We start from the raw sequence: 12,202 nt of genomic DNA, 5'->3' as shown, positions 1-12,202 counted from the left end.
AACTATGAGTTTGCCGGTCGGCCAGGTCAACAGACTGCCACGTTGCCATAGCAACAGCAACGCACTCAGTCCTCCCACAAGCCAAGCTGTACATATGAAATTAAGAAATTAATTTGCTTGATTTTCAAGAGGACAAAATAGTAATAGCTGACGCACCGATGGAGGCAGGCGCCTTCAGCTTTTTCATTCCATGAGCTGACTTGAGCCATTTGAAATGTGATTTTCTGCCTTCTTTTTTTTTATGCGGATTGTATCCGATTTGCAGAAATCCCAGACTCCTGACAGTGCATCATTTAATAGAGCAGGAAATAGAATGCATACCTCCCTGCTGGTTTTCTTTCCAAAGAATAAGCCAACACACACTCACTACTGTTTTGACTGCACTCAACACTTTCGGGGGGAACCTCAGCTGGTGTTCAGATGTAGCACTTTCTACGATTGTTTTTCCACTGTTGATCCAGCTGTATGAAAGGCAGCCATTTTTAGCCTACAGCTTGGATAAGCCTCGTAGCCTGGCACTAAGAACCTGACAAAAACATGAATAGATGGCAACATTACAAACAATTCTCCTCTGAGGAAAAAAGCCAAGTAATTCAGCAAATACTTGAGTCATGCATCCTGCTTTGGTTGAACTAATTGTTGGTCTGCACTCCATCAAGTAACCATTATTTAACATAACAGGACATGACTTTCCGTTATTATCCAGAGAGGTCCATAAATACAATTACTGAAAAATACTTTATTTGTTCTACCACATAAACTGAAAGAACTCAATAAAAATTCCAACATTAGCTGATTTTGGAGAATGGTGCTCCAGCTTGCCCTTTAAAATGACTTGGAGAGAAAAGTACTGTAATACTTTGTGGTCTGGCGATCCACAAACATCATGTAGTGGTGTCCATCATTTCCCACACAAAAAAAGGTGGATGCAGTTGGAGATTCTTTACATTTAGCTCAGTAAAATCAGCATCCATCCATGGCTTTTATTTTCTACCACATTACTATGCGCAGGTTGAGCTAAGCAATCACATCCTGCACGTTCGATTGTTACGTTACATAAGAGCGGCATGAAAAATTGTGCCTCTCTTCATCATTCAGATCTATAGGAGACAAAGGAAATAATTTAGTGAGACACTATTGTGAACAATGAGATGACTGTTTCGTTTATTAGTTGGTGTGGAAAAATGTAGTCACAGTCATAGGCTAGAGTTCATGATCATCTGCTTAATTTTCTGCTGTCCCATCAACATGTTCTCTTACGTTTGTTTTCCAAATGTCCTTGAACATTAGAATCTTAAATCACTGCTAACGGTGACTTCATCTTGATATTTTCCTGATGACTTAGCCGACTCACTTCTTATATTGTTTTTCATTGCAGAGACACCAAGTCTTGAAAGAAAGAAGTACAACGCAGACAATCACATGCTTGTTGTAATACATGTTCCATGTGCTGCAGGCAGTAAAAAAAAAAAGAAAAAGAAAAAAAACTACTTACTACTTGCCTAAATGTGAATCTGCCAACCCAGAGCTGGGTATATATTCTTAAAATTCTTGTCTTTAGATTTTGTAATTCAGCTTTCAAATCTTTGATTTTGCTGTTTTTGCTTTCTTCGTGTAGGAATCAGCGCAGAGTAAAGAGAAGGAAAAATATGTTCACAACTGATCTCCTGTTTCAATCCACCCTATTACGCATATTTTGGTTCAAGAGTGTGGAAAATGTTGCTGAGTATTCTTCAGGACGGCCTCTGGAATTGGAGAGCAGGCAAGGATAAAGTTATTAAGCAGCACGTGAGAGGCCCAGTTCACAATTCTGCTTGCCAAACCACAATCCTGACTAGCGCAATAAAAGAACAATATATTCAATCACAACTCAAAGGTGTTAAACAGGGATGTCCAAATCCGGTCCTCAAGGGCTGCTGTCCTGCGTGTTTTCCGTGTCTTTCTTGTCCAACACATCTGATTTAAATAATCAGGATTGTTATCAGTTTTTTTTCAGAGCTTGCTGGTGGACTGGAGCTGGACATGCCAGACATGCCTGGTGTAAATTGTCACAAGCAACAGCGAAAATCACTATGCTGCTTACTTAAATGTTTGTTTGTTTGTTTGTTTGTTTGTTTGTTTGTTTGTTTGTTTGTTTGTTTGTTTGTTTGTTTGTTTGTTTGTTTGTTTGTTTGTTTGTTTGTTTGTTTGTTTGTTTGTTTGTTTTTTATTATCATCGTAATTCTTGAAATCAGGACTTTCAAATAAAGTTATTTGATGAGGTTGGGCATATAGAGACTATAAATAACGAATTTTATTGTATAATTCTCTAGCTCACAACATGACGTTACTAAACTGGAAACACGACACATATAAATATTAACTGGCCAATGACTGAAAACATTTCCATTTAATGTATAGTGCTGAGATATAATCAATTTAAGGTCATGTAAAAGTTGTGACCTGATTTTTTTTTTTTGTCAAAAAAAACTACAGTGAGTGAGTTTTCCTTAGCAGTCTGGCTTTTCCCCCCTTTTCAAAAAAGGCATACTATAGGCAAGATCCTTCCATTCATTCTCTAAAGGGCCACTTATCCTTATTACTGTGGCGGGCATGCTGGCCCCTATCCCAGCTATCATTGACCAAGAGGCAAGGGACACCCTGAACTTGTTGATGAAGACTCTCCATATTTCGTAGAGGTGAATGTGAAAAGCTCTTTGTCTTTATGTATAACAATATCAACGATCCTGGGTGCATAAATGTTACATTGTCCGTACTGTCCAGCAGAGGGCACTGTGTATACAAAAAAAAATACTACTAAAACGTCCTCTGCGTTAAAATCCTAATGACTTCTGGTTTATAACTGCAGGGACTTTCTCAAGGTGTAAGGAAGAAACTGTAAATGGAGGTTGATGACAAACATATATGGCAGTGGAAAACTATTTCCTCAAAGTTCCAGTACAGCACTGTAAAAAAGGGCGTGGTCTTACATCTTCACCTGACTCACCTTTCCTTTCCCGTCTCCTGATATTTATAGTGGCTCTCGAATTGTTTTCCTTCTTGGGTCAGACATTCACTTTAACTTTGTGGTAAATTATATTCTGCCTACATATGTATCTGTTGGAGGAAACAGCCTCAAAACAATCAAAGGGAAAATTAAAGGATAGTCAGCAGAAACGTGTTTTGTTTGCTTTATTATTGCCATGTCTCAACCTTGACCTTTCCTCTGTCTCACCAGTGACAAAACTAAGAGGGGAAAAACAAACAGGTATCTGGTATCAGTCTGACTCTACTTTTGACAGACAGCCATCTGTATTGACCACTGGTCGATGTGGTTTCATTTGACGTAATGCTGTGTAACTGTTTTTGTTGAAGTGGTTCTGAGTAAGCCATACACATTCCGGCCTAATGGCGTCATATAATCAGGAGGTAACATTAACAGTACGACAATAATATATTGGCCACATCACTGGGTGCACGTGTACCTAATATGGTGTATAAAAATAAATATGGTGCATGCCTTTGTAAATGTAATGACTATCAGTTTTGATGGACTATGCTGTTTATTTAAGAATTATTAAAAACAACTAAAACATAACAACTAAGCATTATTATTTATTATTTATTAAAGGCAGGGCTGGCAAAACAATTAAACATATAGCAAACAATCATAGATGTGATGTAATAACGAGAAATTCTGTTCAATTAAGCAATATTACACGTGAGGGAATGATGCACTGACCAACATTTTTTAAACTGTTTCAGTTACTGGTTCTATTATTGTTTTCCAAAGTAAAACCTTAGCAGATTGTGAATGTCTTATTTTGAATAAACACGAAAGACAATCAGTCAGCTTTCATCAAGGACAACAGAAATCAGAAAATAATTATTGTTGAGGGGCTGATATCAGATAATTTGGACTCTTTCAAGTTAAACAATTAAACCTTTTCACTCGATTGTTAAACTAGTCGTTAATAAAATTTAGACAATTAATCAATTGATTCTGACACTTCTAATGTAGCTAAATAAGGTAACCAAAATGTCAGTGTGATACAGTGCAGATGCCCTTTGCCTTTGTCTTTGTCTTTGTCTTTGTTTTTGTCTTTGTCTTTGTCTTTGTCTTTGTCTGTCTTTGTCAGGCATAGGTGTCAAACTCAAGGCCCGGGGGCTAGATCTAGCTCACCATATCATCCAATGCAACCCACGAAAGCAAATCAAGCATGTCAACATTCATGATGCTTGCTAGAATGTGTCGCAAAATTTCAGATTGTCAAACTGAGTTCCACGTCAATCTGTTGTTTACTGAATATGTAATCTGATGAGGTGATTAAACATTTAGATGGTTTTACAGTCTTAATGGCCCCCTGAGGGAATCTAACTACAGTGTGGCCCGTGACAAAAATGCGTTTGACACCCCTGTTGCAGGGGCTCGTGCTCTGCCCCTGGTTGTCATGGTAACAAAATCCATACTCACCATTGGCCCTGCAGTATGGGACGAATTTCAGAAAGATAAGAGATAGGGTATGTAAAGTGGCTGAAAATTGTTGCTCCTTGGAGACAGACCAAACTAAACATCTATGGAACAGACGGATTCTTGAACTGGACTTGTGTTTCTCATAGAGTGCCCCAGGAGTGGAACTGAGCAAAATTAGTCAAGAGCGTGTGTATTAAGCATCTAGTCAACAGGATTTTTTTACGTATTGTGGCATTGTGAGGTGAGCGCTGGCTTAATAAATGTGCCCGCAGCCTGTCATCAGCTTAGCTTAAGTGTGCGCATTCCTTCCTGCACATGTGTTGTTTTGATTACTGCTTTCACACAAAGCCAGCGGGGACTTCCTGCAGGAAGAAAACAACGGAAGGAGACTGAAGATCAACAACCGAATTGCTGGTGAACAGATAAAATCATGAGGAAAAATGACTTCCTGTTTGTGGTGTCCACATTATGTAACTATATAATAAGAGCTCATTCTGTATTTTTTGTAGCAGATTAATATTTAAGAAACCTTTGTAATGATACTGAGCTGTTGTGGAAAATACATCTTTTTATTTGTATGACTATGATTCATTTGCTGTAGATGATTAGGAAAGAGGAGGGAAAGGATGAATGTTTTACTGTGGGTCCGTCCCACTCATGTTGGGTACAAATGCAGCAGAGGAGAGCTGCGACCGCATTCCACCGCTCTGACGACTGACCTCACACACAGAGTGCTCCATGCGCCCACGTCACACACTCATCATACCACTCTAGACGTAGCTCAGACCAGTAGAAGGGGATGCTGGCGGCTGGCAGCCACTGAGTAAGTCCACTCTCATTCTCTCTCTGCCCTTCCGTCTTTGTTGCCATTCTACAGCCCGTCTCAGTTCATTTATCTCCCACTGTGAAAACAGCCGCTGTGTTCTCACATGGGGGGACTTTTAAAACTCTTCTTTCAGTATGCATTGCACACCTTGCTCCTCTTTCGCTCTCTCTCTCACTTTCTTTTCTCTGCATGTGAGCCGAGGCACAAAGTCTGAGCCTATTTGCATGTTGGAACGCTGCCAGAGGGGCAAGCTTTGTCGTTATATGGGAACAACGGAGTTAGGCCTTTGCATGTTGATCCTCTAATTTGGGGCTCCTTGCAACTATGTTGACTGTGCATCATTAATTATAGCAGCAGGTAGAGGACTGCTACCTGTCTTGCAGACATGATACATTTGTAGATACAGTTTCTTCAATGCATGACATCAGACACGCTCCTTCAATAAATAATAATGACTTTTTATTCTTTGGCTTTCAACCTAGCATGGGGCGCTGGTTTTTGGTTTCATCATCCAGTCTGTGTATTTAAACATTTCCCGAAGTTTTTTTGTGCTACATCTTTTATACTATAAGATATCAAACTATCAATATTGTCTGTGAACATGTTAGCATTAACTTTAGAGCAGTAAGCGAATATACAAATTGGCGTCAGTTTACTCGCCCGAGCATGAAATCATTATCCCTCTATTTCCTTGACGTTAAAGTGGATGCCCGCTGAAAGCTTAAGCTTAATGCTTCAAACCAAATCTGGCTCACACGTGGCCACACCTGAAGCTCAATTGTTTCAACATTTTTAACTCCTTCCGCGTGCTATTGGCTGAGCCTTATCAGAGAGCGCAAACACTATTGGTCACTCTTTTTGAATTTGTGTTTACACACAATTTGAAGGAGGAGGAAGAAGGTTGTGTTTTCCCCGAACGTGCTTATTGAGGACTTCCCACATTAATAACTAACTGGGCTGTGAGTCATGTGGGTTGGTAAGCTATTAAAATTGAAAATGTTTGTATTCATGAGTGTATGCCTGAGTCAGAATTCACCTTGTCTGCCTCACAGTATTTGAAAGCATATTTATTGAAATCATCTTTCTCTCGCATTTCTTTTCAAATCACAGCACCAGCCTTCAATATACAGTTGATCCAGACATACTGCAGTGTCATCTCAAGGGAGTCCAACATTTCCCCACTGTTCTCAGAAGGAAGACTAGCCAAAGGCAAGCAGGGCTTTACCTGATCCTTGACTCATTCACAGAGCAGGAAACTTGAGCCTACGCGCAAAAGAAGGGAGCCATCAGAAGCCACCACTGAAACAAGAACCTCTGGACAGAGCGTCTGCGACGCTGACGGCTGCTTGTGGTGCTCGAAGAAGAGCGTCAGCATGCTGGCTAAAATCCTGGAGGAGATGTGGGTAGAGCCTGAGGTGCTGGAGGCCCTGAGCGAAGAGCAGAAGAGGATTCTCTTTCTCAAGATGAGAGAGGAACAGGTACGCCGTTGGAAGGAGAGGGAGGACAGAGAGGAAGAAAGTAGCAAGAGCAGCAGCAGCAGACCAAAGAAAGGTAACTTGAGTTCTTGAGTCTGACATAGAAATGACCTTAGGTACAACAAGTAACAGGTTATTTTATGTTACTTAAGAAGTTCCTTACATTTTTCATTGGCTACTTATGCACACAAGGAAGCAATGATTTCATTAATCAACTTGAACACACATGAGCATTGAAAAACACACGCACAGGTGTGGAGTAACACCGTCTCAATTTACCAATCTGATTAAGTCGACACACAAATGAATGAAGTCAGGCCTTTTGGGCTCAGACACCATCTCTAATAAACCTTTATTTAGTTGTGCCCTACGGGAGCTAGAGCCTCACCTGACTCTACTGGTCCAGCTATGCAATAGGTGTGCATGTGAGTGCATGCGTGACTCTATCAGCATGAGTCCAATCGGTTTACTGGCTTGCAGCGGAGTAAGATTGACTAACCCCTGTGGTTTTTCAGCCGCATATTGAATGACAGTCTTTGTTTACCCAATCTCTGCTATGTCACCTGAGAGGCAACCAAGTCTGTTTGTGTCACACAACACGAACCTTTTGTTGCTTGTGTTGTGCATGGCAAATACCAAACACATAAATACATTAATTTTGTAGTTTTTAGTAGATGTAACTATAGTATGTAGTGAAAAAAAAAGAGTTAAAGCTCGATATACGTTATATTTATGGTGTATTTAATAATAATAATAATAATAATAATAATAATTTGTTTGTATAGAATAATCAAATGCACTTTTATTCAAAACTTAAAATAGGGCATGAATAGTCTTTGTCTTAAACTGCAAATGTGTTTTATCCGAGCAACAATACTGTATCCACACATTTATTTCAGAGGACTCTTAACAAAAATGAAGGGGGTTAATCTGCAACTAAACGGCCAAAGGGACCGAGACAATCAGCAAGCAAGGACAGACCGTCGGAGTAGTAAACTTGTAGCACAGCACCATCTTCTGGCTATAAGCCTTCATAACAATCAGTGAGGCTACATGCTGAAATTGATTTTCTCTTTCTTTTTTTTTTCTTTTTTTTGCCGTTTGCAGCCACCAGCAAGCACGTGAGTTGGCTCCTCGGTCATGATGGGGATGTGTGCGTTCGTGTGATTGGAGAAGTGGATGAGTTCAGGTCTTCCAAACTTCTCCAGAACCTTCTGAGTAACAGGTAACAGTGACAATAATAAACAATGTCTGACAATGTCTCAAGAAAGCTCAGTCAGCTTAAACATTAGTACAAATTACATATAAACAGTATTTGAGAAAGGGGAAATCATCCCTCAGATTTTTGGAAATATCTAATTATATCTTTACTTGGGACAATGCTGAAAAACGGCATTTTGCTACAATGGTATTTGGAAACAGTACACAAATTTACTGTCATCTAAAAATAACTCAACACGCAGACATGAATGTCGCTAACAACATAAATGAGGAGACCTCCATGACAACATCACTGAGTGATTCACTTTTGTGAGATACTGAAAGAACTTCTGCTTGCTGTCATGTTGACTCTTGATCCTCAGTCAGCACATGACAACATGCCACATAGATTTTTGCCCCCCTCCAACCCAGCACGTGACCTCATGACATTGCATTGTCTTTAATAAAATGAGAACAGGAGCTCGCTGTCCACCCGTTCCTTTTGGGGTCATTCAAGTTCTTTGCTGATTGAGAAATTGGGAGAGTGATTCAAAGGCTGGTGTGAGTGTCTGCTGACTGTTCTCTGATGGTGATTGTCCTGCAGGCTCCATCGTGATAATATGAACGGCATCCAGACAGCAGACATGCTGGCAGGAAAAATGTCCCAGCAGCTTGGATTTAAAGAAGAAAGCCAGCACAGTCTCACTGATGACACCGCTGTGAGTTAATGTGTTTGCGTTGGCTGTTTAAGTTAGGATAACATGATAACCGCGCACTGATTGTAACCTCATGCTCTCTTTGTGCAACAGTATGACCCGGACTCGCCAAACATCCAATCGTCTGAGGACGAAATGGATTCTAACAGCACAGATGACGACCTGGAGAACCCCAGCGAAGGCAGTGACAGTGAGTCAGGCAGCAGTTTGGACAACGTCAGCCACTGGGCTCCTCCAAACAGGCCCCATCTTAGTAGCCATGGCAACAAACCAGCCCTAGACGCAGAGAGGGTCAGCCCACAGGCCAGAGGTGAGGAAATGAGAGAGGGTTGAAATGACCAACTTTCACTTCTGTTATTGTCATAAAATATGAATTGATGAAAAGTAGTGGACAAATCCAACAAAATCGCCTTGCTAGTTCAATATGCCGACTGTGCAGATCATTAATATCTGGTGAAATGCATCATTTTACTTTGCTCTGAAATGGCTTTGCATATATAGAAAAAAGTCACTTTTTTAATTTTAGGGATAGGAGCCACTCCCTACGTCTCCTCAGACAATTAACAGCTACAAAATCTCAAATATTGGAACGATTTTTAAAATATTTTCGGAGTATGAGTTGATTTTGTACATTACGTCATGTTTTTTTTTCCTCAATGAGGAAACTAGAAGAGACAACTATGTGCCGTGAATTGGAATCAAATTCAACAGGAGTGAATATTTGCAACATTAATATTAATATTAAGCAATTCCATTGAATATATCATTTGCAAATCATTTTTTCACCTGTTTTACACAACATCCAAACTTCCTTGCAATTGTACAATTACAATATTTCCTTGTTTTATGTTCCCATACCTCACCTGGATGATTGCAAGTTTAATACTCTGGCCAACAATAGCTGTCATTCTGACCTTTCTGAATTAATTCCATTTACACTTTCCTTCTCAGATGGTGTAAGCATTCAAGACAGTAAGTCCGAATATGGAGGCAGAGTGGCCCAGCTCAGGAAAGCCTTTGGTTCTGATCCTTCTCACAGCTTCAGCAAGCCTCCTTTACCTGCCAAACCTGCTCATCTACTGACCAGAGGCAGTTCATTGATCCATTAACATCCCGGCTTTGAGACAATGCTGTGACCCCAAAGAGACTGATGGACTGAATCGTGTTACGAGTACTGTGAGGGAGTCACTCCAGACACAAGACATTTGTGGTGCAGGCTCAAGGCCATCTGAAGGCGAAACAGGACCCCGACTCGATTTTTCTTCGAATTTTCTTTTCTAGTTCACTGAGATGATCAATGTAATTGTACTTTGTCACTTTATTGACACTTTATGTTTTGCATTGCTTCCAGAAAATGTATGTTGCGTGACACAAAAAGAAAAAATGAGAACATTTTTGCATTACTTCATAATATACAGTGTACAAACTGGACAAAACATTAGGTGCACCTTGTTCAAGGGATGTCCCCAACATTTTGGCAACATTATTTAGCTAAACGCCCAGTTTAGGAATGCATCAGGGATGCACACTACACAAACTGACCACACTACACATGAACACTTTGGGTCTATCGTGAGCATTGTAAATTTCACTGAGACAGTATTGCTGTATGGCACTCTAATGAGGACAAAAATGTACATGAAAAATCCAGTGCACAAGTTGGATATTTCATAACTACTCAACCAACATGCCATCACAGTACAAATGTGTTGAAACTTCACAACGGTTTCATTTGTTGTCAAGTATACTGGTGAACATAGCCAGTGGTCTAATAATGTCAAATATTTACAGACCAAACTTTACTGTGTCCCTTTAGGGGGAAATCAAGAAAACGCAAAATCCGCATCAAAACAAAAGTTGCATTGCCATTGAGTTATGTGGGAAAAGACATATCGTGTTGTATTCAGTGTTGCATTCTCATGTGTTGGAAATGGTATCCACTAGTCCCATATTTTTCCCAAATTAGTTTATATTGTGGTGAAAACAATTTTTTACTTTATTTTATAATTTCCTGAAGTTATGTGTGTCCAGAAGGCACTCCGTGTGTGTGTGTGGGGGGGGGGAACATTCTGATGGGGTTAGACAAGGAGGTTGTTGATAGTGGCCGGCTCGCACAATGATTATCTATTCAGCAAGAAAACAGCCCACCAGAGATCAAACAGAGAGCACATAAAGCTGATTAGCATGTGGTTAAGACGCAGAGACAGAGGGCGAGACGCTCGGGGAGACGGAGCAAATGCGAGTTGGGTCACGGGGAAGCAACACGTCACGGCCGACTCATTAAAGCTCCTCACAGCATTCCCTCACCACCTCCACACCCTCAGCCTCAGGATTTGCCGTCCTAGCGTGTGTGTGTGTGAGTGCGTGCGTGCGTGCGCGCCCGCCCCATATCTCGGATCATGTGACTAGACACACGCACGCAGTGTGAAAAGGCCCACTATATTTAGCAGGGCAGTGTAGGGTTTCCCAGCCAGCCAGCCAGGCATTGTGGAGAGGGCGGTCAACTTTGCCGCACAAGAAAGTGCACATCATATCAAGTGTGAGAGGCAAGAGTGTGCAGGTGCTTTTTTTATGCCTCTCTGGCCCAGAAGGAGAAATCGGGACACTTCTTGTGTTGTGACAAAGCACCTGCCAAAGATCACATGCTGTACACCTGAGACCATTTACTCCTACATTGAAGTCATTGTGGAGAAACAGGAGATCAAACTGGGGAGTTGCAATTGACTTTGACATAGAGAGCACCTTATTTCTCACAGATGTTTAATATGCATTAATCTGCCAATGCAGATAATACCAAAATAATAAATTCATACATATAGTTGAACATCCTACAGTGGACATTTTTGTTGTATGGAGCACCTTGACTCAGGAGTTCTTTGAGTTATGCCACCATGCGAGTAAAGTGGGGGAAAAGGAGAGCAACAGTTGCTGATGCACTTTCAGCCATTTAATGAGGGGTGCAAGCAGTCAAACAAAATGTGTGCATGCCCTGGGAGAGCTACAGTCGGACAGAACTTGTTAAAGCCAAACTCAACCAAAGATATCAAAACTTCCCGTTGTAACGCGAATACCATCTATATTGGATACTGCTTGGGTTTCTACGATGTATAAAGTATTTATTCGAAAAATACTACGCTTACTCATCTACGGGGCCCATCATAATGACATTGTGTGACGTCAATCAGGCTTTTCTTTCCACCTTATTTAGGACAAAACCAGACAGAGTTAGTCAACATTCAGCATTGATAAGCTATACATTCGTCTGATTCGGCTTATCTAGCAAGCTAATGGCAGACATGCTGACTCACAACAGCCGGTCCCATCAGTCGGTGGCAGTTGCAGCTAGCTGCTAGCTGCCTTGGCCAACTGTCTGCAGTGTAATAGGTGAAACTTAATCTTCACACACAAACATGCAGTTGCTACCCATCTATCGTGAATAAATCACACTTCAATAATACATAAATAATAAATAAAACATGTGTGGCTCTTTTGGTATTTACAAACTTTATTGAACTGTCTACTCCCAAACTTG

At 40.7% G+C, this 12,202-nt stretch overlaps 1 protein-coding gene across 2 annotated transcripts; it reads left to right on the top strand.

Moving 5' to 3' along the window:
- Positions 1–4,781: 4,781 nt before the first annotated feature.
- Positions 4,782–11,494, top strand: LOC148404210 (uncharacterized). 2 transcript variants are annotated; one of them, XM_088389696.1, is made up of 7 exons: positions 4,850–4,867; positions 5,130–5,276; positions 6,390–6,830; positions 7,862–7,979; positions 8,559–8,673; positions 8,764–8,980; positions 9,622–11,494. In XM_088389696.1, the coding sequence occupies exons 3-7, from the start codon at positions 6,653–6,655 to the stop codon at positions 9,777–9,779; spliced, it is 786 nt and encodes a 261-aa protein (XP_088245822.1). In that variant the 5' UTR covers positions 4,850–4,867; positions 5,130–5,276; positions 6,390–6,652; the 3' UTR covers positions 9,780–11,494. The 2 variants fall into 2 exon arrangements, with proteins under 2 accessions (XP_088245814.1, XP_088245822.1); XM_088389688.1 differs by having other exon boundaries at positions 4,782–5,276.
- Positions 11,495–12,202: the final 708 nt, after the last annotated feature.

Source organism: Syngnathus floridae, chromosome 1, assembly GCF_059516105.1.
Source record: "Syngnathus floridae isolate MCC-2025c chromosome 1, RoL_Sflo_1.0, whole genome shotgun sequence".
Classification (NCBI taxonomy): domain Eukaryota; kingdom Metazoa; phylum Chordata; class Actinopteri; order Syngnathiformes; family Syngnathidae; genus Syngnathus; species Syngnathus floridae.
Note: the sequence above shows the minus strand (reverse complement) of the source record. Positions and strands in the feature narration are given on the sequence as shown.

Coding starts and splice junctions, on each gene's coding strand:
- LOC148404210 (XM_088389688.1), top strand. CDS start 6,653: ATGCTGGCTAAAATCCTGGAGGAGATGTGGGTAGAGCCTGAGGTGCTG. Junction 6,831..7,861: donor CAGCAGCAGACCAAAGAAAG/GTAACTTGAGTT, acceptor TGCCGTTTGCAG/CCACCAGCAAGCACGTGAGT. Junction 8,674..8,763: donor GTCTCACTGATGACACCGCT/GTGAGTTAATGT, acceptor TTTGTGCAACAG/TATGACCCGGACTCGCCAAA.